The following is a 27,834-nucleotide window of genomic DNA, read 5'->3' on the forward strand; positions in this document are numbered from 1 at the left end:
GACTAAGATTATCAATAGCTCTCTTCAACAAGGATCTATCCCTAGCACCCTAAAAGTCGGACAAGTCACACCGCTACTAAAAAAACCAACAGCAGACCCCACTGATCTAAACAATTATCGGCCTATTACAAATATTCCCACTCTCGCTAAACTGTTGGAAAAATGCGTACAGCTACAACTGACTAAACACATAGATAAGTTTGATCTCCTCAACCCTCATCAATCAGGCTTCCGAGCTGTGCACAGTACCGAAACTGCTATGACTCACATAGTTGACGACGCCCTCCAAATCCTAGACCAAAACGATACCTGCCTCCTCATCCTTCTTGATCTCTCTTTAGCATTCGACACAGTTAAACATGAGTACCTACTTGAACTATTAAACACAAGAATGGGCATATCTGGGACTGTTCTCAAGTGGTTCACTTCCTTTCTACACAACCGGTCCCAGAGATTCAAAAGCAACAACCTGATGTCCTCTCCGGTACCTGTATCGCTAGGCGTCCCTCAAGGATCCTCCCTCTCACCAACACTGTTCAACCTAGTTATGGAACCTCTCACTACTTTGCTACAAGCATCCAATGTTCTCTTTCACATGTATGCCGACGACACCCAACTTTATCTCAAAATACAATCTCCCAAGGACATCATGCTTCTGAACACCACGATCAGAAACACCCAATCCTGGCTTGCCGAGAATCACCTCAAACTCAATGCGCTGAAGACTGAATTCCTCCTGATCTCACCTCCCGCAAAAATCTCTACCGCTCAAACATGGCTTAAGCACCTAACGGCTCTAAATGTACAACCTACCATCGTAGACTCAGCAAAATCTTTAGGCATAACACTTGACGCCAATCTCAACATGCAGCAACACATCAGCAAGGCAACGAAAGGAGCGAACTTCCAAATCAATACCTTGAGAAAACTTAAACCCTTCCTTCCAGCCAAAGACTTCCATACTGCAGTACAATCTATAGTCATCCCGCACATAGAATACGGTAGCACCGCCCTCTGCGGGCTCCCCCTAACTACAACGGCACCCCTAAGAGCGTCCCTTAACGCGGCAGCGAGACTCATCACTGGCTCAAAAAAACACTCGCATATTTCCCCTGACTTTAAATCCCTGAACTGGCTACCTTTTGAAGCCAGAATACATCTGAAAATCGCCTGCATGACACACAAGGCTGTACACATGAACTCACCCGCCTACCTCACTCAAAAGTTGACAATTTCTGGTGGCTCTAGAACTACTAGAAGCACAAACAATCTTCTGCTGAAGCCTCGAAGATTTCGGAAGGAAAAAACGTATAAACGCTCCTTCTCAGGAATGGCGCCCAGGATCTGGAACTCACTCCCTCCTGAAACCAGGCTCATCTCCTCCAACAAACTTTTTAAGAAAGAAGTAAAAGCGATCCTCATGGCTAAATACACATGATCTATTATTCTGTATTTCTCAAGAATCCGCTCTGTACTACCTGCCTGACCCCATGGGCTATTTGTTTTACTTGTATTATCGTCTTATCTGATTGTATACGTTCCCTCTTTGGATATTTCTATATTGTTGACGCACCCGTTTGACTTGCATACTGTACCTACTCCACCTTAACTATTCCTACTCGTGTACTACTGATCCACCTGTGTGACTATGCACCCTGTACTCACCTACCTCAACTTTGCCTACCTTTATGCTATCTCCAAAAGCATGTTAAGCACGCTTAAAGAAGTATATGCTCCTTCTTTTTGTACCATTATACTATTGGCGCAACTGTTTGATTATGCACCTTGTACCTACACTACTTCAACTTTGACCTACCGCTTGTATTTTGACCTACCTATGTAACTATGCACGCATCTGTTTGACGATGCACCTTGTACCTACACTACCTCAACGTTGACCTACATCTTGTATTTTGACCTACCTATGTAACTATGCACCTTGTACCTAACTACCTCAACTATTACATACTATTATTCTATCACCCCCTTGTCCTTGTAAAGCGCTCTGATATCTGCAAAGATCTTGTTCGCGCTATATAAAACTTCAAAAATAAATAAATAAATAAATAAATAGTTATGACCCTTTTCATTATTACTTTGGCCCTCAGCATACAAGCAAGAAGCTTCCCTGCCTTGTTCACCCTTTACACAATAGGTCTGTTTCAGTAAGAACAGTGCATGCTTGGCTCTCTCTGAGTCCACCGCTTTTAACTTGGTATGAGTCCCAATGCATATGTATCTTTGTTCCTACATATCATTTGACTTAAGGAATGTCTTTATTGCATTTCAGAATTGGGATTTATTGCAAAGGTTGCAGAAAAGGCTATCTTTAAGTTACTACCTCGCTCTTATCGTCGAGGCTTGGGGCACTTGAATAACCAAGTGCACTGAGGCGTGATCAGAAATTGCCGTGACCCCAATCTCTGCTATTCTCTTGAGTAAGAAGGAACCGAAATAGTGGTCCAGCTTAGTGTATGACTTATGCACAGCTGAGAAGAAAGAAAAATCACTGCTAAGATCTCCAGTGGTCTGGCAAACCAATGTCTTGTAGCTCTGTCAAAGCTCTCCCATGTGACACATTCTCAAAACTGAACGTTCTATGGCACTACTCTTGATGCTGATATTTTGATGTCCCAAGCAATTTTCAAGGTCCTCCAAGAGCGCCTGGAAATTGAGTTTCTGGTCTTTTAGCGTGATGAGTTCCTGGCTCACAGTTTCATACTCGCTCTCTTTCACGTCTCAGGACTCCTTTAGGAATTCGACTTAGCAACCAACAGCCATCGCATGTTGCTTACTATTTTGCAGGTATTTTGAGGTGTCATCCTCCGATGTGCCATGTCTTCTCGAATGCATCGGCACACCTTTTCCATAATGTAGCGAGTTACAGGATCCCTTATGGAGGTTGGAGGCCTAGTTCTACCTTGTGAGTCTCACATTTGGGTGCTTGCCCTAGCGACCATCTTCTTCTGTGAGAATGCTTTCTTGCTTTTATTTGAGGCCATATTTTTAAGAGTTGCGTCCAGTTTCTCAGCCACTATTTCTCTAGCGGGCTTCTTGTGATGCAGAGGATTGGCCTCACTACTCTCCCATCAATTCTGCTCTTGGGCACTTCAATTGACATGTCCTAGGCACACTTTCAGGCAGGGGGTTGAAGGGAACACCCTTCAAGACACTCCTGGTGCTTTCAGTTAATTCATTCTAGATTATGTTCAGAAAATTAATATTGCAAACAGCGTTCCAATGCCTTCTGCAGTGTGCTAAGCTATCTCCTGAGTCAAATATGCCCTGGCAGCTTCTCTGCAAACCACTACCAACAAGCACCAAAACTCCTAAGACGAAGTGCAGACACAATCCATTTCTTGTCTACCCCTCTGCCCCACAAGAACCAGGATGGAGAGGATGCCACGATTGCAATAGTGTCCCAGGGGCCAACGTTTGAAGACAGGCAGTTCTTGCAGTCTATGGTGCTTCAGTGGCGCCCAGGTACCTGTTTATGCATTATGGTGTTCAGAGGCTCCCAAATGTATTCCTGGAGCGTTCTCACAGGGGCAGACACCATCTTGCAGCCCCCCAATTGCATCCCAAGGCACAAGCTGCCACTGGCACACAGAGATCAGTTGCGAGTTCCGGCTGCGGAGACAGGACAGTCATCATTCTTTTGCCTCTCGTTGGGTCGTGGCCACTCAAATCAGCCACTCCAGTAAGCGAGCTAACAAGTCTGGGAAGACAGGGGTAGGTTTCTCGGCCCACTGTGGCTGCCATCTTGTAGCCACTGCATCTGTTGGATGAAGATCGGGTCATGGAGCAAATGGCCCAGTCTCATGGGGTAGGGGGATTCTGGCGGCAGGGGTGCCCAAGCAGCCCAACAGGACAGACGATTCTCAGGACCTGGGCACAGGAGAGAGATGCATGTTCTACCATGCCACCATCGGGACTGGATCAGAAGCTGATTTGTTGGAGGAGACTGCAGTACCTAATTTGACTCTAAGCCCTAATATTAGATTATAAATCTGATGTATTGTACATTTACCTTCAGAACTCAGCTTTCAAAACAAGGAAATATTCAAGGATTCGGAGATATCTAGGGTTTATCTCACCTAGGCACGCAAAAGGATACTTTCTAATAATACTCCCACCATCCCCTCTCTAGAATCTATCTATTTACTGAAATCTGTGAAGTGAGATCTTCTGTGGTACAACAGTATCTCACATCTTGCATACCAACAGAAAACAAATAAATGGATCTTTTTAATTGCGCCATACTGAAGAACTACATAGTTCTTAAGAAGCTAGCTACCTTGAAGAAGATACCATTAACATTGAGGGTTGAAATGTGTCGGAGTAATCTGTTTAAGGAAGGACCGACTGCAATTCAGTGTGTAACTCCCCCAGAGTGACTACTTTTGCGGTCCTTCTTGTGCATTCACTCACAAAGAGACGGACTGCTTGTACACAAAACTGGCGTAAAATGGCCCATGCTGGAAACTGTTTTATAGTAGAATTTGCATATATAATAAGATGATATGCTTTTTCTTTAATGCTCACTTAATGTTACATATTTACAGCAAATGGTAGTGGTATGACCCCTGCACTTTTTCACTACTCAATATGTTTTAATAACTGTTAATGCTGTGACTATTTCTACTGAATGAAATCTAAATACATGATACTTAAATCATCCAATTGTCCTTTTGTCATATTTGAGATGAAAACTAACAGTTTGTGTCAACTCAAATAATTTGTAATGTAAGTTCCTATTCGTGATGTTCCTATTATATGGGTATATCAATATTTCTAAAAATGACCAGACTTCTAACCTAGTAAGAGTACACACATACTCGTATTATTTCACTTGACCCAACACCCTTGGCTGCAAAATGTTTCGCTCATTTCCTTTTCCTCATAACTACTTTTCTTCATTAGGATTTTTAATTTGTACACTGTGATATTCTCTACACGTTTCAGGACATCTTCTGTCCCTTCATCAGGAGAGTGTGTGTAAGTCTCATTCTGGAAAATAATCAAACAATACATCGCAGGTTTTACACATCTCAACACCATGCTTAAACCAGGGTTATAACCCCTTTTATACATGGGTAATTCATGTATTTTGTTCAATGCAAGAGCTTTCAGCATTGAAAAGTATGCACAATGACCACCACAGTGTCTAACTTACATTTGCCATATTTTCTCACCCGAGGCTCCTCTTCTCACAATTTTGGGTTTTCTCCCTAATTTTGTTTTGACCTACTTTTTTTAGTCTTCTAAGATTCCTTTCAAAAACAATTCTGACATGCACTTATTCAAAAGGTCATCTAGTGTATGATAGTACAGTGCTGCCAAAATTCCAGCTGACATCACCAAACAAATAAACATTGTAGAATGTTTATTGTTAGTGATGCATGAATGGGTAAAGACACTGTTCTTTTCTCTTCACTAAATGGCCCATTTAAACAAAATATGAATGTAACTTTTTTTTTATTCGTCATTCATCTATTAGGGGCGGAAAGTTTGTAAATAGTCAATCTGCCAACTTTCCATTTGAAGTATTTTCTGTGGTAAGTCACATCCTCTCTTTGGTAATTCAGCTTCTTTACAACTCCCTCACAAATCTGACATCTTAATTGAGCTTCATTGCTGCCTGCTTCCATAAAGCCATATTTCTAATGCATGCTTAATGCTCATTAATCTTCTCATTTATGAAGTTTTCCAAACACAGCCCATACCACATGACCATTTCAGCAATCGGATCACATTCTTAAAAAGAGGAGTTTTATCAAAATATCTGTTCTAGTTTTATTATCACTCTGTTCAAGTAGCATCGACATGTGCAGAATTCCATAAAACTATCTATTGAGGTCAGAACTGATGCCTTGTATGACTGGCAATTTTGATTTTATCAATCAATCATCAAGCATGACTCCTGTGACTATGCTCATGTCCATAGTTTAGTTCCATGAATGTTTTTATTGAACAAGGCCAGAAGTCCTAATGGCCTAGCACTTGAATTCCATATGTCTGTTCACTGCCATCTTGTTTCAAGTCATTAGTTGGTATATTCCATTTTTTCTGATTCTGGAACAGCCACTTTTTATTTGGTAACCATGGTCACACATACATACACCAGGGCAAAACACCCTAACCTTAAAATTAGAAATCAACTTCCCCTATTAACAGACTGCAAATGCTTTGCAAACAAATCTAGCAGATTGCTTAAATAATTTGGTGCGTGCTTCTATCACTTATGTCCAAGCTAACGGTGTGAATTGAAGATTAGATTCCACCAACACTAGAGTAAGCATTTCTTAAAAAATTCGAAGCCATGGTATGCCACAATCACAAACACTAAGAAATAATTTTATGGACTGGAAAGGGCATACTTTTTCATAGCCTTGAGATAGTATGCTGCCTCCTAAGTCTTCATCTTACCTACTGCATATCTTGGACCAGACCCAAAAACTCTGGTCTTGGCAAAAGGTAGCTGATCAACATACTTCATAGGGACTCAAACAATCTTCATAGGGGATCTAGTCATGGAGGCGTAATTCTACTCTTCTTTCTGTTGTACTTGAAACCCTTTTTCCAAAAAGGCAAACACAATCCAATGATATAAGACCTATCATATTCTGACCCCCATAGTTACCTCTGCTCATGTTTTTCTTCCCTCTGATCCCTCAAACTCGCCATTCAATGAAATGATTAACCGGACTCTAGTATCAATTTATAATGTTAACAAAAATAATAATTTAGGTTATACCCCCTTCCGAATTCTGCATCAGAGGCAATGCAGCAAATGTGGGTCTTCCATGGAATGGCACTTCTATCAGACATCTCACCATGCACTTACCACATCACATGGACACTTATTTTTCATTGAACCGAAAGTTGCTAACTGGACGTAGTACAAGCAAGATTAACTAATAGGTACTACTTTAGGTTTTCCTCAGTATAATCAAAATGACAATATCAACCCTCCCATTCTAGTATCTTTAGCCCAAAAATGATTTTATAGCAACATCCATAAGGTAGTATCAAAATGCTTATAGACGCATAAGCACTCACTTATATCCTCAAACCGCTCTGAAACTACTTGTATAGCAGAGAAGTGAATTTCCCAAACTATCAGCTTAATTGATAAGCCGTCATATTAAACCAAGCATCACCTGATTCGGTATGCATCTAGAAGACCGACAATCCCTCCATCTCATTACACATAGCTCTCTCTAACTCTGCTGCATTTGTGCTTGTTTTAAAAAACTGCACTCTGAAAAACTAGCTCAAGGAGCAACTGTAGCAAATCATATTGGTTCATCATCATCGTGGGACAACTACTTCAAAAAAAGATATGACTGATTGAACTCTACTTTTTAAACTAATAACCTCATTAAATGTTAAAAAAACGCCCTCAAACTCGGATCAAGGTGAATCTTTAATTTTAAAATACTGCACTTTCAGGGATCAGTTACACTGGAATCGTATTATTTGAACGTGAAATGGGAAGAAACAAAAGGACTGTGCTTTTCAGGAAATGCCTGATTGAGTATCTCATTCGTGGTTACGGTTGTACTACACAAATCACAATATTTACACAGAGGAATCCACTTATGTTGCATATCTGCTTGGTAATACAAGCCCTGTTATTCCTAGCTTAGAAGGGCTTGTGGATTCTCAAAATACTTTTTTCAAGCCGCCTATCTCCATATATTCAATGCTAAACGTGCCACAAAGTAGCTGCTTTCCAAGAATATAATTTTGTTGCTAGCTTGCACAGAGCCCAGTTTGATCCTAAGTAAAATCAGGAATGCCCCATGCTTGAAGAACGGGCATCTTACCCTGCCTTGAATGCCCACCTGTATGAGAAACTGGGATGCTGACGTTATTGTTTCTCCCTAGCGTGTGTGCAGAGGCTTAAGTCTGACCATAGAAAATAAGGTACAAAACCAATTCTGTGACCTGAAGGAGCACACCACGGATGCCTACCATACAGGGCATGAGTAACAAAGTGGTTGTGGCAATGTACCATATTTTTGTGACTTATTAGTGTAATCAGTCTTTTTTCTTTGTGTTATGGAGAGTGCCCATCTCAGGTACAGAAGTGGACCCCAGATCTTTGTACATTTTGAGTGTCTGCAATATATGTGTAGCACTTGTATGGTAGTACGACTGTGTGTGGTGAGAGGGTGAGTACTGGGACTAGTGGGAACCACTTCGGATGCCCCTGGTTTAGCATGCCACAAGACGGAGAGTACCCCCTAGACAGCAGAAGCATATAGACTGCATTTCTGTAGCTGGATGGCGGAGACGCAGAAGACAAGTCTACCCTTAAAAATTCAAGGAGGACTGCATTAGCAAAAGTCTGCTGATTAGTTCTTACTGACTGTTACTATTTGGTAGATGGTAGGGATGAAGGGTGGAACTAGTTTTTCAAAGTGAGAATGTTTCTAAGCACTGTTTTTGTTTGTGTGTCCCCCAGATAATTGTTTCAAGAAGGCTTGTAACAGGGTACAGAAATCTTCATTGTGTCCTTGTTTTGGATACTTCTGCATGCAGCCAGCATCATTGCTTCCTGCTGTTAGAGCCATCAGTTTGCACAAAAGGCCGTATCTAAGGAGCAGCCAGAAAACGACATTTGAAAGAGATCCAGTCATATCGAAGATCTATCAATCACTGGTGACCCATAGCTCCACTACATTTGATAAACTCAAAGAGGCGTGGGCTGGGAATATTGGCCAAGTAGTTAAGAGATGATTGGATGGACGCGCTGGCCTCTCCTAGGGGAGCAGCGATAGCAATGCTTTTGCGTCTCATTCAATATAAATACCTTCACCGGGTTTATTAAACCGGGCTCAGGCTGTAGAGGGAGGGTTTGGTGACGTCCCCGATGTGCCTGCGTTGTGGCCGGGAGGAGGGCTCCCTATTTCATACCATTTGCCACTGTACAGCACTCACTAAATTTTGGAGGGGAGTACTGGCCTGCTTGGCGGAGAAATTGGGGTGGGAGCTCCCCTCCTCACCAAGATTGGCAATTTTGCATAATATGGAGGGTATAGGATGTAACATATACAAGAGACATCTATTACTGCTGGGGCTGACATTGGCTAAAAGAGATATAGCAAGGCTGTGGAAGGCGACGGCCACCTCTCGCCATGGAAAAATGGGCTGGATTTTAGCATGGGGTTAGAGACCCCAATATTCAAGGCTAGAGGCTGCCCGCAAAAGCACCCCAAAATCTGGAAATGATGGGCAGATTATCAAGGCCTAGATTTGGACCCGGTGCACCCAGTGAATGCCTCTGTATCTACATTGATATGCTGGCCACTAGGGTTAGGGACTGGATGTGTGGTGAGGGAATTAATTTGTTGAAATGGGGGATGTGGTGGCAACCGAAAAGCAGCAGAGTGGTAGTGCATGTTCAATGTGTTTAAGTTATATTGTACTTCATGACTATAATGATAATGTATAAATTAAATGTCAAGGACAATAATCTGCAATGTCTGATGTGGCAGGTGTTTCCTGGGTTAATGAGCACTGCACCGTATATGACTATTGACATAATAAAATCAGGGTTTTAAATTAAAAAAAAAAGAAAGAGAACCAATCTACACTGTTTCTGAAACAGTGGATCCACATCCCCTATCTTGAAAACTTTTACAAATTGGTATCAAGACCACCTCACATTGTTCCAGTTCCAAATTCTTCATGAACAAAGAAGAGTGTGCTCTGCATCGTACTTGAAAGACTGCTCTGTGGCAAGGACAGGGGTCTGCATTACAGACAGTCTCCCAGAGGGAAAGGGGCATAATCTGACATCTGCAAGGTCTGCAGGAGGAGTCGAGGGTCCGCTAGAAGCCTGTCAGCCTCTAAGAGACAGAAGGAGTGTTTCTGGCCCTGAAGGAGAAGACACAGTCCAGGAGGAGACACCCAGCGTATTCCTGGTATGGGGAATAGCCAGCGAGAGACTGCCAGGAAGCAAAGTCAGGTGTGACCCATGTGTGGAAGGGGTCCCACAAGTCTCGCTAAAATGTTATGGTTGTGAACCCAATTAACCCTTCTACAGAAAAGAAGATAAGCAGCCCGCTTTAGATAACAGTCCCTGCTGACATCATTACCCAAATGCCGTTATCCAAGAGGTCAAGTTAGGCTCAGGGGTAAACTTGTCAGACCAGTGTCCGGTCTGTACCCAGCTTAGGTAGGCCACAACTGAAGAAGCCAAGAGCTCAGCGGCAGGAGCGAGCTGCTACACCGAAATCTCCAAAGTCTTTAAACTCAAAGTGCGACTGCTGCCACCGGTGCCAGACCGTAGCATATGTCCGTCCCAGATCCATACTGCAACTCCCAGATGCAGGTAACCTCGGGGCTTGAAAACTGTCTGCATATTAGAGACGCAGTAGCGGGCTCAGGCCTGCCATATGAACAAAGAACTTTTTTACGAATATCTCTTGAAGTAAAAAGTTAATTGAAGTTTTGGGTCGATATACAGTTGGGGTGGTTGAGGGAACTGCAACTGCGCCTATCCAGAAATGTGTGCCAGATTAGATGGCAGGGATTATTGAAGCTGAACTCTGTCAGCGGAGGGGCGCCGTATCACTGACTGGTGTGGCGTGTCAAGATCTCAAGCAGAGTTTTAACCCTGTGTTACAATCCCCTGATTGTGCTGTATAATAATAAATATTGTTGGGGATTAAAGTACACATTTATTCAAAAGACGATCACTGGGACGGACAATACATTATTGTGTCTGTTGGTTGATGATTTCTGAGCTCTTGTCCCTCACACTAACTCCATCAGAAGCCTTTGACTAGTCAACCTAACAATCTTAACAGTCAAGTAGGAAAGGGTGTATCTGGCCCAGTCTGCACAGCCATAGCAGAACAGACACCAGGACACATGTGGCAAATGACCTCAACTGACAAAGCTACGGCCCAGTAGCCCCTGCTCAGGTTCTGACAATCAACATCATTTCAGGATATAAAATAGGTGCGAGAGATATTTATGAGTTATCTGTCTGGCTCCTTGTTTACTTCTTTGGAAAGGCCATTATTAGTGTATATAATTGCCACCACTCTGCAGCAAATCATTGCAACATGAGATACGACACCGCAAGCTATACTCGATAGTGCACTCTGCCATGTCTCACTTATAAACTAACAGAACTGAGATAGTTTAGTTTATTTGTTTAGCACAGTTAATTAAAACCATTGCTGTGAAATATCCATATTAGCACAATTATCGCATCAAGAAACAAAACTGAAGAAATACACTGTCGATTTAAAAAAATCTATACATTTAAAAACAATTTTAAAACTACCAGTGTTAAGTTGCTATTGAAATCTAAAAATGAAAAGATTAGAACAAGAGGTGCTAGACAAGGGAACGAAAAAAGTCAGTTATACGGTTTGGGGGGGGGGGGGCAGGAAGCGTAGGAGCCGAGGAGGGTGAAAAGAAATTTACCAAGAGTCTCACAAACTTTCCAACCCTGGCAAGAACTGAGATAAAATACAGAGGATTAAACAAAATATCATGAAACGTTGTCCTAGTTACATATTTATATGAAAACCATGCTTCATTGCAACCACTGATTCTTCTTTTTTTTACTTCTGCTTAATTTCGTTCTTTTTGCATCTCTTGTAATAGCGCAATTAAGATAAGTGAATTAGCATATTTGACAAGGCGATCCTACAAACTTTCATACACTTATAAATCACTTATCACACATGCCTCGGTCTCTTTTCCTAGTCTTCGTGCGGCTTGGGCGTAAGACCTTGGCCAGTTGACGGATGATGACTGGCTGGAAGTGCTGGGAGCCCCACTGGAGGCTGCTATTGCATAACAATTTCGATCTTTACTGTTAAAATACCTGCACAGGGTACATAGATCATGAGATCTGGGTTATGGAAAAGGAGAATAAGTGCCACACTGCTCTGTCTGCGTTGCTTTACCAATCAAGGGATTTTCTCCAAACAGTTTGGTGTTGCCGGGTGCTCAGTACCTTCTGGACGGGGATTCTGATATTCCTTGGGGGTTGTTATGGGGTTGGTCCCTCCCCAGTGATCCTAGGTTAGCCCTATTGCACCTTATGGATGACCTAGATGGCAACATATTTAAGAGAACCCTAGTGTGGATTAGGTTAGTGGTGCCATAACGCAATATTGCCAGATTTTGGAAAAAAGTTGAGGGTCCATCGTTGACGGAATGGAAGAAATGTCTGGATAAATGTGTGAACCTGGAAAAACACTATTTATATAGCTAGAGGTTGCCCAAATAAGCAGGGTAAGATCTGGAGTGGCTGGGCTCAATATCGAGGGATTCTACTTAAACATTGCATTACTCAGTCATGGTCTTTGGCCAATGAGGTTCGGACCTAAGTGACCTAAAGGCCGGGTTGAAATTACATTGGTGGCTGCGAGGGCAGGGAGTGGGGTTGAGGTCAAACGGTACTTCTGGCTTCTGAGTTGGTGCAAAGTGCTCTGCGATATGTTCCAAACAAAGAAAAGGGAGCTGTTTCGGGGAAAGATATTTTGTCAATTTTTCTAGCTGTTAAAATGTGTTATAAAGAAATCATTTAGCTCACAAAAAGGATAGCACAAATATACAGTGAGGGTGGAAATAAATAAACGTTGAGAGAAGAAAGGGTAGAGGGAACAAAGATAGTTAGATAAAAGACAGAAAAGGGAAGAATAGAAAATAGAGAAGAAACTAGACATAGGTAAAGGGGGAAGGTAGAGGAGGGGGCGTTTGCATCTGGCTGCAAAGCTACTTAGATGCAATTATCACAGTGCTCCCAGCACTGGTGCTAGACGAGACAGGAGGGGGAGAGAAGAATAGGGATTCTAAAATGCCATCTCACCTAACCCAAGCTCCATCTCATCCTGGGCAAGATGAAAGGTTGGTACGGACCCCGGCACGCTGCAGGGGGACAGGCTCACCCCCAGAGTACCTGCATTTAAAGACAGAAAAGTGTCAGGAGAAGGGCTAGTCTCAGGGTCCAGCTTATACCTGGCAAGAGGAGGCATTCACCAGAAACACCTCTTGACCTGCCAGGGATTGGAATTCAACTGTGTTAACCCCGGTGAAGTTTCCAGAGAAAGAAAGGCACCACTATCAGGAAAGAGTCTGAGTTCTGTCAAGTGAGCCCTTCTGCAACATCCATATAAAGGTCTAGATGCAGAGGGGCTCATCTCTGTCGCGATCATGTATTTGTCAGGAGAGGGACTCCTGTGACCAAAGTGTCCATGTCACACGAGGGGGATCTAGTGACTCTTTGTAGCAAGTACAAAAGGGACTCACCTATGCATCCCATATACAGAGCAAATAGCAGAGTAATGTAAAGGTAACTCGGTTTCTTTATGGCATTCTGAGTTCACATAGTGCTGCTGAAGCATTGTAGACGCCCTCACAAGTGAAAGCTCTCAATGCTCGGTGCTATGTGCAGCCAATGCCTTTACCTCCCTGCATTTCCAAGTACTTGGGTGTTTTTCAGACATAATCTCTATCTTCTCTTTTACAGTCTTTGAAACTTACCCATTTTAGCCGCGGCTGCCGTGACCTTCTGGACAATAACCTCCAGTGAATTTCCAGCCTCGGCAAGAGCTCCAGCCATCTATAGGAATTCAAAGGCGACAAATGACCAAGCATCCTGAAGCCTCATAACACAGACAGGTACAAGTATCCCTAATGCCACATCACAGAGCATCGCAAATGTCAGCTATATAGCAGCCATTATGGAAAAGACCACAAAGGCATCCATAATGACAAGTATTACAAAGCAGCATTAACACCAGACATCACACACAGTGCCTAATGTCACATATAGCATGATGATCATGCCAGATAGCACACAGTACCCATAAAGTAAAATATCACAGAGCACCACCAATGTGTACCACCCCGGAGCACCACTACAGCTGCACAGCACATACAACTGTAACTGGCAAACTTCCAACTATTGCAGGAGCTGGGTTTTAGAGAAGCAAAGAAGCTGCCGACAGTTGTGCCTGGCTGAGGAGTTTCAGAGAAGGATCCAAGTGACCTGCAAAGGGCCAGAGGTCCATGGCATGGTCACATCTGTTAGACACCTGCCTATCATATTGGGATCAGGAGTCATGCCAGCTGCCATAGATCTGCCTGGATCAGGAAAGTACATCTAGAGGAAACATTCCAGAAAGGTCCCTGGCACAGGGCAGATAACCTGAAAAAACAAGCAGCACAGTTGGCGAAGTTCAGCCTCGTTACTTACTGCTAATCCCAAGGACGGTTTAGTGTTGTAAGAGCTGCATGTTCTATTTGTGATGGAAAGGCCTGTCTTGGCGTTAGTCTAGGCACCTGGTACTCACCTTGTGGATCAGCACAGTCCCACAAAGCCCTCTCCGTCCAGCCTTTTTGTGTGCAGCAAACGCACAGTCATCAGCAACCACCACCATTTGGACATCTATGCCCTGCACTCTGGCCTGCTCCAGCGCCAGGCCAAAGTTCAGACGGTCCCCTGTGTAGTTCTTGACGATTAGGAGGACCCCAGCTGCAAGAAAAAGCATTGCACTGTAAAAACCACCAAAATCTCCCTCCCACGGTTAAACAGAAGAGGTGCATGAAATAATCTAGCTTCTCCCTCTCTGTGCTTTCTCCCCTTCTGGAATCTTAATCACAGGCTTTCCTGTGAGACAAGATGTTGCAGAGGCATGAAGTGCGCCCCATTTGACCAATAAAACAACACACTGCATTTGTGAACGATAAGGAAATTAAGGCTTTTCAGACTGCACTCAAGCCCTGGTAATATCACAGAGTAAGCATTTCACAAAACTAAGATAGTAAACAAACACAGAAAGAAGTAAAGAATAGTAAAAAACTAGAAAATATTTTGTGTGAGTGGCATCTGGAGCTGCTTCTTTTCCAGATTATGGCAGAAACGTGTCCACAAGATAAATCCCTAATTTGTCTGTATTTAATAGTTTAAATATTTTTTCTGTAACACAAGCAGCTCACAGGATGCTTCAGGCTATACTAATTTGTTTAAAATAAAGGTCGATTAGTGCTGCAACACAAGTGGATCAATGTAGAGGAGTACATGAAAAAGGGTGGAAGACAGAAGTTGGTAGCATCACAGATAGCATGATTGAAGCACCTCAGATTCGATGGGAGTGCATGGGTAGTTTTCCAACCGCTTAGAAGATCAAAATATTTGAGTCTTGAACCAGTGTAGGTCTCTTCAAAAAAGTGCTTCCGGCAACTCATAAGGCAAGTCACATTCTAGATCTAATTTTTAGCAATGTCGAGGATCTTCAAAATAATAAGGCAGAGCCCGTGAGGTGGACTGACTGCAGTGCGCTTCCTTTTGAGTTTACTTATGAAATGAAATCAGCCTCCTTCTTAAAGACCTTCCTCTATCAGGTGTAGAACCTGGTCCAAACTTTCCAGTGAGAATTTCACATCAGTCCTCTATGCCGATGATTTTCTATACAATACGATATCTGGGTTTGCTCTAAACTCTTATTTTAACAAAGAACAAGAGCAACCTATATATCCCTGTGAACTGGGAATAGCTAATCAGCCAACAAACAATTGTTCACATGGAACTCATTTGGACAACAAATGTAAAAATAACGCAAGGAGTGTTAGTTTCTTGCATACAAATAAGAGTTTGTAGTTGAAACGGCAAATTGTATCCTTCTAACACTGTTATTATATTGGTTCTATACAGAATCAATCAACGTTTTTAGGTTTCGCCTGAGCCCGCGCATGCGGTGCTCTGGCGAGACATTTTGTAACTGGGTTTTAAAAGTGCTACCCACAGGCTTCTGCCGGCCACCAGCTTGCTGTTAAGCGCACAAGCGCGCGCGACGTGCACAGCACTTTTTCCCATCGAGCGCGTGCACCACTCGCGTCACTACTCGTGTTTTTTTTAATTTAATTTTTGCGCGTGCACGCGCTCACAACTCCCGGTCGCGGCCAATGCTTGTTTTAAATATCTGTCAAAGGCCGTTGTCAGCGTTTTCACCTGACTAACACCGCGAGGAGAACAGCCGGCTTGTGGTTGCTTTGGGGGCGGGATCCATTTTTAGTTTCTGTGCAGCAAGTTCCTGTCTGTGCGGTAGGGTAATAGCTGGCGATCAGTCACCTTATTATAAACTCACCCTGTGCCAGAACCCCTTTTATCAAAGGTGATATGTGATCCCTGACTCGGGCTTTGATACACAGTATTTGATAACAGTAAAAATTCATCTGTCAACACCCAGTTCTACCAATGTAAATAAACCGTGTCTAGGAGGATGACAGTAGTGACGACAAAGCCACATTTTAAATACTACCACAGGAAGGGTAAATGGTGAAACAACATTAATTGTGCACAAAATGCCTCAGTTTTCAGAAAAATAACACAAGAAAAAGTTGGCACAGGCTAAACGAATAAGACATCAACAGCGTTGGCATGCATTCTTGTTTCAATGTCTGCCTAATGTTAGCTAGGAAAATGTAAATGCTTTAAAAACATGGTCATTGTTTATTTATTCTCCGGCTAGTACGGCGGGTTCGCCCTTCAACAGATGAACTATATTTTACACACACAGGGGTTAAAGATTTGTCAGAAATCGTAGGCTCTAGAAACTGATTAAGCACTAGAATTCCTTCGCCTAACGCAGGATGGCCCAGTGAGTTGAATGCCAAATTGATTATTTGAATCCTGTTGAGGCCTCCTCTGTTACACAGTCAGCACAATGAATATAATTAAATTGGCTAATAGACAGTTATAATTTATAGCGCTTAAAAACGGTAGAAGTGCTATTTAAAAAGCGTTATAATCTTTTAATTCAGTACTTGTTTTTCATTAACGAATACGTGTCTAATACGTTAATTAAATATTAAGTTAAGGTTTTTCCTTTGCATTCTTGTTTATTCCATAATAATATATCCAGGACTAAACGTCCCAAAGTGCAAAGAAAAAAAAAACCTTGTTTGTTGCAACTATTTACGCACGGATTTTGAAAGTGTGAGCTAAGCAGGTGACATTAGTATGCAACTGAGGCATTGTGGGCAAGCTAATGAATCAGAAACACATGTGACTTCAAAATGGACATTACTTCCTGTCTCTCATACCTGAATGATTAGTTGTGAATGGCGGCCACAGAGCATATTCAGGATGGGCAGATAGGCAGCAAGCAGCGGGAGCCTTGGGGCTACGGCTAGAGCTATCGACGTTGAAGCTGGGAACAAGGGTGAGCGTCGGCTCAACATCCTGTGCTTCTGGGCAATCCACTTATTTTCACCATGCCTACTGCCTACTAAAATGAATATAGCTGCCAAGGTTTCAGATTGCTCAAGTTTGACATTTTCATGCTTTCAGTGTAATTATGAGTGACATTCAACGACTATGAGTGACACTTTTTTCATCATTATTGCTACATACAGGGGTACAAATATTTTAAATGGTGCTCAATAACTTGTCATCGGCAAAAGCAAGTATTTGAAATCCTTCACAAGAATGAAAGCAGCTCATACTTCCATAGAACAGCAACCACATGAAAGAGTGACAAGTAAGGAGATCACAACTAAATTAATTAAAGTAAAATGCTACCAGGGAAAGAAGACTCCAAATATTATTTTAGCAAAGCCACTTACTTGGCACCTTTACAGGATGACATAAAATTGCAGAGTCACTCAGAGAAATGGATATATAAATCACTGCATAAGTGGCACACTCGCGAATTTCAATGTACTATCCAGAGAAGAGACCGGAACAAATATTGATTTTGGCCAATTGCAAATCTGCCAAAGGGCTATGAATAAATATGTTTTTGGGACTAGTAAAATACACTGAAACGCATACTGCAGACTTTCAGAGAAAAAAAGGCCCCGCTTTTTTAATTTATGTATGATAGCGCTTGAAATCACTGGGCATTTTTTAGTCGCAAGAGACGGATCACCTTGACACTAATTACACAATTGCAATGGACACATCATCATTTAACAACATTAAGTGCTCGGGAAATTTTTTTTTTTTCTAGGACATAGAACGAGTTCTAAGCTGATAGTTGACATAACATTACATTTAGTACTAGAAAGATAATCCACCCAGTCACTCAAGGGAGGCAAATTAGCTTTTCAAACACGCACAAGTCAGCTTCCAGCCAAGCATGAGAAGGATGCATTAAAGTGAATACATTTCTTTTATGCTGCAAGAGTGCTTGAAGTTTAAACAGAAGGTGTATCGTGTCAATATTTACAAACTAAGAAGAAATAAAATCTTGTTGAAGATTAAAACTATTTAAAGTTTTGATGTGCCATTTTAGTTTATCAAGAATGTTTTTTTCCATTGAATCCAATATTATCTACAAAAAAATAATGTAACAATACTATTATTTCCCTGTTTCTTTGGCCTATTCCTCCGAAAGCATTTTCTGTTATGCAATGGCCTCCATTGCCTTCCTTTATGTAAGCTTCTGGCACTAGGAGCAGCAGTCACCAGGGACATACGGCTGATGAACTCTGAGAAACAATTCAAAGTGTCCAGGATTAGACAACTGGACAGTGTGCCTTTTTATTCCTGGAACAAGACAAATATTATTAATGTCTGTTTTTATTATGTGCAGAAGGCCAACGATCTCAGTCTAGCACCTATCTGCAAACAAACAAAACAAGTAGGTGTACTGCTACTTTAGACACAAACATGCAGATTCTTTGTCTTGTTCTTATGGCATTCAGATTGTCTCTCTACCCTCCTCTCTACCCCTCTCTCTACCTACCTCTCTCTACCTACCTCTTTCTCTCTCTCTACACACCTCTCTCTCTCTACTCGCCTCTCTCTAACTTTAAGTGGCAGCCGGAGCCTGATAGCACTGCTTGTCCTTTTAAAAAAAAAAAAAGCATTGGCATAGCCAATAGGTCTCGCCTTTGGGGCCTTATAAGTGTTTAGTCTTGCAACAGTTAATGTTGTTCCACCAAGGATAATGTGCGGCATAACTAAATACTTATAAGGTCCCAAAAGCAAGACCTATTGGCTTTGCCAATGCATGTTGAAATTGAAGCCCGCATACAACAACATTTCTATCAAATCACTTCAGCCAATCATGGGCATAACTTTTATTTTGCGCAGGACGATCATATGAAAGAAAAGTAAAGCAAGTGCTGTGTATTCACACTATATACAAGATAAAAAGTGATTCAAGTGACTTATGTGCCCCAGAGTAGTGACCATAACCAACAGTGACATATTATACCGTGACTAATAAAGAGAAGCAGTTGGTTCTTGGAGTAATGGGGGAGGTCCCTTATGGAATAAAGTTTCAATCTACTTATCAGAAAACATTTCTAATGTCCTAGGACTCTCCCTCCTTTTGTAGTCGATGACGTTTCAACCCTCTCGAGTTACAGGGTCTCTTCAGGACAAGGGGTTCTGGGGACCCAGGCATTTACATTTGGGCGAAGGTTAGGAAAGTTCTTCTTGATATGGTATGGTGACCTTATCGTCGGTCATGCAGACTCTGACAAGGAATCCATCAATATTGGCTTGCAAATAGTTGTCTGGTGCCAAGGGGTACCAGGAGTCAGGAAGGCAGGTGAGTAAGTATAGGGCACTGGTCACCCTGTCAATTAGATTACAAACTCGCGCTAGGGTCAGTCAGGAGGAAGGGGCACTGGTCACCTCGGAAATGTAATACATTTCCCTCGTGCTGTAATCAGCATGGGGGAGTCTCGGTACTCAAGTATCGTCTCTCTCGGTGGACCAGTGCCCTATACTTACTCACCAGCCTTCCTGACTCCTGGTAACCCTTGACACCAGACAACTATTTGCAAGCCATTGTTGACGGATTCCCTGTAACTCTCAACTAGCCATTATACCTACCTGAGAAACTAAGTCTTAAATGGTACCATACTTGACCCACATATCTCTTCCTAAGGAAATCTCCCCACCAGATTCTCTTTCTAGAAAATTCATATTTCCCTTGCACTCTTATGCCAGCCAACACAAATGCAGGTAACCCTGTATCTGCTGTGTAAACACATGTGCACTCTGTAATGCTTTTTAATTCCTGCTCTTATAATCCCTGATGTATTTAACCTATTCTCTGCAATGTACTGCACCACTATGCACTACATTACACTCCACTGGTTCCAAAAGCAAGGTGTACATTTCATAAATACCATATCAAAATAAAAGAAAGCTGAAAATATGTTTCATAGCCATTCTTCACATACCTGTTCCAACTCTGGCCACCGCCTGAATTGCTGCAAGAATACTGCCAACTGGAGGGGAGGTGAAGACTGCTCCTGCGATAGCTCCGGAGAGCATTCCTCTGCCAACATAGCCTTCAAAGAAAAGAGAAAAACGGGGAATGCTGGAGTGGGAGCTATGAGAATGGTTATACTGATCGTCCCACAACAGCTTCCACTACTTCAGCACATAATTCCCGAAACAGCTTCTGTGACACAAGTTCCCACCAGCCATGTCGCGTCAAGATGCTAGCTACCCGTTTCCTCCCAGCAGCACCCAATGCCAACAGTGCGAGTCCTTTAGCAGAGAGATTATCCACAGAGTGAACATTCAGACAGCAGAATAGGAACAGCCCAATAACCCCAGCAGTGCTGTGGAACAAATAGGGCCCGAGCATCACAAGCTTCTTCCCTTCGGTACCGTGACAGTGTTCTCCCACAGCACTTTAGTATTGTTGGCCTTCATAGGAAATTCTTTCAACTTCTATGAAAGTGCAGCAGCGTAAGCTTTCTCCAAGCTGTGGAGGTGCTTCCAGTCCTCCGTACCTGCATGGGCTGGCTCATGTCCAGAGCCCCCTCCAGAAAGTACAGCTACTCTGCCACAGAGCTCCTTCAGGTCTCTCCTCAGCACCACACGATGTCCTTGCAGGATCTGGACATTGGGGTTACAGGATACCAGTCCACCCAGAGCATCATCCACACAGCTGGGCACAGAGTTCAGCAGCTTCTTCGAAACCTGCAACAAAGACACAGAAAGCCGATGAAAACAAACGAACAGGTACTGTGCTTAGTACTACATGAACAGGTTCTAACTTTGCGGTGCAGTTCAGTAAGAGATGGTACCATGATTGTATCTGTCCAGGCATCTGCACGGTCTGTGCTGTGGTCAGTGACTAGCGTTGGTCTGCTCTGTAGTCTAGTGAGAGAAACATATAGGCTTGCCCCTAGGAATCAGCGAGTGAAAGAAATGTCTGTTCCTGAGATCCATACTCTTTTTATGTACTCTCCATAAATGTTACTTTCTCCCTAATGCTGTACACTACTAAACTAGTCCAGAGTATCTTACCTGGCTCAATTCTGTCTCTATTGTCCGCTTGACAGATCAGTTGTCATGCGACAATTATGTGCAAATCACTAGAGAGTGGCTTTTACTCCTCCAACATGTTGGGGGCAAGGAGTACATGATTTTGATTGGGTAGAAGTTGTGTGCTTACACAAACAAGCATTGGCCAAGCCAATATGTCTTGCCTATGTGAGAGCCATTGGCAAAGCCAAAGTCTTTGAGCCATGTGGTACAGCAGCATGGCTGTTGTTCATTAAGGTTAAAAGTTAGTGGCATTGTGAAAAAAGAGAATGGCATGGAGTGGAGTACACTGGGGTGGAGTGGAATGGCATAGAGTGGAGTGTTCTACAGTAGAGTGGCATAGGGTAGAGTGGGGTGGGGTGGCATAGGCTAGAGTAGCATTCAGTATAGTGGCAGAAAGAGTAGATTGGAGTAAAGCAGAGTGCAGTGGCACAATCTGGAGTAGAGTGGCATAGAGCGGAGAGGCATAGAGTAGAGAGGTGCAGTGTAGGGTGGTATAAAGTGACAGTGGAATACAGTGGTGTAAAGTGCTGCAGGGTGGCACTGAGTGGAGTGGCGAGAAATGGCTTAGAGTGGCGTAGACTAGAGTGGAGTGGTGTAAAGTAGAATGGTGTACAGTGATGTAGAGAGGCATAGAGTAGAGTGGCATTGTGTGGAGTGGCGTAGAAAGGCGTGGGGTGGCATAGAGTGGCATGGAGTAGAGTGGCATAGAGTGGGGTGGCATGGAGTAGAGTGGTGGCATGGAGTAGAGTGGTGGTGTGGAATGGAATGGAGTGATGTAGAGTATAGAGGCGTACAGTACAGAGGCAAAGAAAGGAGTGGCATAGAGTGAAGTAGAGTAGAGTGGAATGGAATGGAGTAGAGTACAGTGGAGTGGCATACAGTGGTGCAGAGTGGAGTGGCGTAGAGTGGAGTGGTGTAGAGAGAAGTGGAATAAAGTGGAGTGCCCTGAAGTGGCATTGAGTGGAGTGGCGAAGAGTAGGGTGGCCTAGAGTAGAGTCGAGTGGAGTAGGGTAGAGTAGAGTGGCGTAGAGTGGTACAGTTGTGTGTCTAAGTAACTAAAGAGTCAGTAGAGATGTCAGATAGGGTGAAAGCAACATAAATAAGAAGCATGTGCTTTGGTTAAAATTGAATTGAATTATTTTCAGGAATAATACTGAAATGCTTATTGCAAAAACAGTGTGTTGCAAAAAGAAGAGTGAGAACAACTATGAGGAAGAACACATGTACTTGGCCTATGCTCCAGGAAGGAAAGGAAGCATACAGGAGCTAAATAATTGAAAGACTGCAAATGAGAGCAACAACGAAAATAACTAATGGTATGCTGTGGAGGGCGGGGGGGGGAGGGGGTTTGGAAGCCCACTGAATTGTAAACTAAACATCTCGTAGCACAGTGCATGCACTGTGTAGGCTAAACCAAATGAGTACTTGCCCTTCACCCAGCTATGATAGTTTTGTTTATTTATCGAGCAGTCTGACCTTGCATTTTCAGGAGCACACAGATGGCATTGTAAAGCTATTAAAGCGTCTTAGATAACTTGATAATTTATGGTGATTTTTCTCTGGCAACAGTACAGAGAGGAGGAAGGCAGTCATTAACCTACATGGATTTTCAAGTCTGGCTTGCCAGTGCAACCCTCATCTTACCTTTTAATCTACATCAATATTATTCTGCATTTCTTTGCTGCTACACAAGTACATATCCATTCCCACACTATCTACTTGTAATGCTCCACATTACCATACAGCAGTGGTTCCCAAACTTTTGACTCCTGAGGACTCCATTGAGTCACCACTGGAAGCCAGGGACCCCCAAGCAATTTGTTTCAAACAGTATTTTGAAAAACAATTAACACACATGTGCACACAAAACAAATACTCGAATTACTAATGATTTTAGGGGCATATTTACAAGCCCCTATCACCATGGGAACATCACTTTTTGTGACATTCCCATGGTGATAGGAGCCTCGCCTTATTTACAAGGCAGCGTTAAGCCACTTAACATGGCTTAACTGTGCCTTGTAAATAAGACCCCCTTTCACCCAATGCTTAGCGTGAAAGGGGTGGGCAGTGGGTGTTGCGGTGGGCGTTCCCCTGCAACACCCATCGATTTTGACGCTGTCCCCTATTTACAAGGGCAGCGTAAATGGGATGCAGCGCCAAAATTAAGACCAGGTAAAACCTGGTCTTAATTTGGCGAAACAAGAAGAAATGGCTTATTTCTCCACGTTTTTGCAAAATGCCTTGGTTTGTTTATGTTCAGGAAGGTGACCCTTCCTGCACATCAACAATCTTTAAAAGAAAATGACATTTTGTAACTTCCATGTGTACTGCATTAAGCAGCACACATAGAAGTGACAAAACGACATTTCAAGATTGTTTATGTACAGGAAGGTAGAACCTTCCTGTACATAAACAATCTTCCCCTGTTAAGTGTTGCGCCAGCGCAGGGAAAACGGAGGGCTGCACCATATTCTTGTAAATATGGTGCAGCCCTGCTTTTCTAAAGTGGCGGAGTGTGTTGTTAAGCCAAGGAGGCTAGCGACACTCTCCGCCACTTCTGTTGTATTTTATATTGTAAGAATTTGCAAGAAAACGAAAAAAGTTAATGGAAGGTTAGTGCTGCATCTCCGTGACTAACTTTTCAATGGTTGGTTTTATTTTGCAGTACGAGGCTCCTGCTCCTGCTAGGGCCAGACTGGAAAGCCAAAGCAGCCCTGGCAAATGATTTCAGACCAGTCCCCATACGGTGCACACCAAGTGCATGGAGTGAGCCTGACCACTACAAAGGAGGATTTGGTAAATGTAGTAAACAATGGTGCAGTCTACAACACATTTATCATCATATATTGAATTGTATTAGCTTTTTAATAAAACAGTAAATGAAGACCTGACTATGCACCAGAATACGACAATCTTTCTGGGGGTTCTTTAATGATTCCCTCACTATCACCCTCCAACAGTGCCTCTTATCTCTCCATAGCCCCTCTGTCACATGTATTTCATTTGCATGTTTACTTTTTGCAGTTTTTTAAAGGCAACCTCGACCCAAAGGTATCGGAGCACTTTACACGAGGGCCACTTATGTTACACAATGACACATTCATTTTTGGTAGGCACTGGGAGGTTAAGTGATTTGCCCAGAATCACAGGATGTTCAGCCGACGCGGAGGCTCAAACCTTTTCCCCAGCTCCTATGTTGCCATCTCTGGCCCTTACCCCACATCCTCTCCCCTTGGCACCAGGAGCAAGGCTAAACAGGGGGAGACGTTGATCCAAAAATAAAACAACTGATCAGAAGCACATTTTCAAGACCACGCCATTAAAAAAAACATTTCTGGTTGAAATAAACTTCATATTGTTTACCACAGAAGCCCTAGCGGCGCTAAGAAATGAAGCCTGTCTCTAGTGCTTTCTCAGGACCGGGCACATCCGTCTTATGCAGTGTTGCATGAGCTACATTAGATAAGTCAAAGCTGCCACTGGACAAACCTCTCATCTCTCTCCAGCAGGGACATTAATCACTGCAGTTATCTTCTTGACACTTATATTGTTCTTTGAAAACTGCTAATTAAACATGAAACTTAGCAGTGCTTTTAAAACTGCTGCCTGCGGACCCCCTGGGAATTTGTCAGGGACCCCTGGGGGTCCGCGGATCACAGTTTGGGAAACACTGTCATACAGCATTCCTTTAAGGCCTGACCAACTGGCATTGCCAATGTATCTAAATTGCACGTAAAGCACTTCTGATGTATGACTTCCAGTATCGAAGTGCCCTTGTCGTGCGTTTAAAAAAAAAAGACCACTTCAAAAAAGGGCTACAGTTAGAAACACTTGTAGCAAAAACCTATGTTCCAAAAGGCGCTATTGAAAGAATATGTGACTCCTGGGCTGATGCCGCCGATATTCGCATCTCTCAGGAATGATGCTTCAGGTAGCAACCACAAATGCTTAGTGGCGGGTGGGCTCCCCAACTTATCTCTTTGTGACCGGTATACTGTCCTAGTTTTCTACAATGCAAACCTCCACAGTCTTTCCTGGAACCTTTCAACCCCCTCACAGCAGTGGCCTTTCCCTGCGCAGTCATTTATCCTGCATGTTCAGGGAATTGTGTAGCCAAAGTCCAGTCCTTACTGGCCTTCTGGTCCTTTTCTGTAGTCTGTTATTTATGATGACTTGCTCTGGACTTTCCGACTACTGGCTGGAATCGTTGCTTCACTGCTTGCTTTTCAATAACTATTTTTTATTAAAGAACCCCATTAGAGCGCATGTGTTTTTGAGCCGTCTCCCTCCAGTAAGTCTCTCCCTCTGCACTCGTTGTTCTCTGTTGCCCGACCGCTTCTCCTTGCCATCCTCCCTCTTGTGCTCACTTGTGTGGCTCTCTCCATTGATTCCCCTCACCCGACCTTCTGTGTTGCTTTCCCCAACACCCATGTTGCTTTCGTTCTCACGCTCCTCCTGTTGCTTTTGCCCCCCTTTTGTATTGCTTCGGCGTTCCTCACCACCCTCTGTTGCTTCATCATTCATCCCCCACCCTTCCTATGTTGCTTCGCTGCTCCCCCAACCGTTCCACAGTTTGCTTTTGGTCCCTGACTGCTAAAAAAAAAAAAAAAAAAAAAAGCAAAAAACATGATTTGTTATGTTATATGTTATATGAGTATTTATTACGCGCACAATTACTCTTGAGTATCCTGGCGCGAAAACCACAGAGAAATCACATAAGGAAGCACAGCATAATTTTAGTGAACTTGGTTAAAAAGGTGAGTTTTAAGAAGCTTTTTAAAACGGCTAAGGTCTCTGGTGTCCCTGAGAATGAACGGAAGGGCATTCCAGAGGGTAGCTGCTCTGACTGAAAAAGATTAGCCGCCCAATCTGGTGCGCCTAAAGCGCGGTATTACGCGCGATTTTAGACATTTTCTTTCTTTGAGTTACTGCTCTAACTCAGAGGAGTAACTAAAAAGAACAAGCATTGGCATAGCCAATAGGTCTCACATTTGGGACCTTGTAAGTAAAAAAAAAAACAGAAGTATAAGACTTCACGTTTACATTTACTTCATATTTAGGATTCAGTAAATGTAAACGTTAAGTCTTACACTTCATTTTTTTTTTACTTACACGGTCCCAAAGGCGAGACCTATTTTCTATGCCAATGCTTGTTTCGTTTTTGGTGAGTTACCCAAATAGTTACATTTTTTCAAAACTCATATAGTATATGCTAACTAGTATTTCACAGTCCTGCACCAGATTAGTAATATTTATTTTCAAACAATTTTTTATTTTTTTATTTTGTAGTTTCCAACAAATAAAACAAATTCACATTATTACAGCGCAATAATATGACTGTGTGCTTTCTCTGTTCTAGTTATAATTCTTAGCCAGTGACCCCTGAATGTGTTCGTACAACCTTTGCAGAAATTGTGTAAAATATTAGGTATAGAATTCTCATAGCACACACATAGCTTGGGTGACAAGTGATGTTTGGAGCAGGATGACTGCTGACTCTAAGGCCAGGTTGCGTTGTGTTGAATGTTGAGGTGTTGTGTTTAGTGTGTTCTGCAAGTCTGTGTGTGGTGCGCTTGGGTGACAAGTGATGTTTGGAGCAGCATGGCTGCTGACTCTAAAGCCGGGTTATGTTGGATGCATGAGGGGTGCTGTTTCATGTGTTATGCATGCCTGGGTGCAGCGTGTCTTGGTAGCAAGTGACTGTCCAAGTTGTGTCATGGTGGGTGTGTCTGGGGTGCTGTGTGTCTTGTGTCCTGCTACATGCTTGTCTGTGATGAGTCTTGGAGGCGGTGCTGATGGGAGCTGATGTGTCCTTTTGCGGTACTAACTTTCTGCATTGAATGTGTGTGTTTGTGTGTGTGTGTGTATGCGCGACTTTTGGCAGGAAGGCCTTGGAAACAAGTCAGTCGTGTGAGTTCTAGTAGAGGTGGCTCTTTCTCAGGGGTGGCGGCTGAGGAATGTCACAGGCAAATGGAGAGATCACGGGCAGACCCCTTTGCTCAGCCCTTGACCCCCCCCCGTTTCTCAGCACTTGTCTTATCTTGTTAGCTGCTGATAGAGGGCCCGGCAGCTTCGGAGAGTCACTTTCAATTAGGACTTTGCCTGGCATGGGTCGGGCTCCTGCAGTCTAAGCAGGCAATTATCAGTTGCCCAGAGCCCGCGCGTCCCCGGCACTCTGTGCCACCCCCACACACCTTGTTTCTGTCTCGGAAGAGCAGCTGTCAGACCGAGGCAGCCTGTGTGGCAGTGGCATGACACGAGGCATGAACACCACCCTGCCGGTGTCCGGATGCTATGTCTACAACTATCGGACGCGGACCCTAGGTTGTATCATACGTATCCCGTGCCAGGCGCAGCCCCACACCTGCAGCCTCAAACCTTAATTCACAGCGGCGCCCGGGCAGCTTTTTAACATCTCTTTAACTTGAGTTCAACTTGGAATGCGTTTTTATGAAAAATCCAGTTAGCAAGTTTGGAGTCGTAGAACGTCAGTCAGACTTGTGGAGGTTTGCAGTATGCCATGCCTGCTAATACGTGTCTGGATC

General features: G+C 43.2%; 1 protein-coding gene across 3 annotated transcripts in view; it reads right to left on the minus strand.

The window, feature by feature from the left end:
* The window catches only part of TKFC (triokinase and FMN cyclase), a 348,508-nt gene that overhangs the window by 135,384 nt on the left and 185,290 nt on the right, over positions 1 to 27,834 (minus strand). For all 3 annotated transcript variants that reach the window (XM_078680630.1, XM_078680628.1, XM_078680629.1), the window contains exons 3-7: positions 20,746 to 20,935; positions 20,185 to 20,295; positions 14,334 to 14,515; positions 13,522 to 13,600; positions 12,848 to 12,937 (exon numbers count right to left, since the gene is read on the minus strand). In XM_078680630.1, coding sequence (XP_078536756.1) covers positions 12,848 to 12,937; positions 13,522 to 13,600; positions 14,334 to 14,515; positions 20,185 to 20,295; positions 20,746 to 20,935 — 652 coding nt within the window. The remainder of the gene's footprint in view (positions 1 to 12,847; positions 12,938 to 13,521; positions 13,601 to 14,333; positions 14,516 to 20,184; positions 20,296 to 20,745; positions 20,936 to 27,834) is intronic.

Source organism: Lissotriton helveticus, chromosome 3_1 (assembly GCF_964261635.1).
Source record: "Lissotriton helveticus chromosome 3_1, aLisHel1.1, whole genome shotgun sequence".
Taxonomy (NCBI): Eukaryota; Metazoa; Chordata; class Amphibia; order Caudata; family Salamandridae; genus Lissotriton; species Lissotriton helveticus.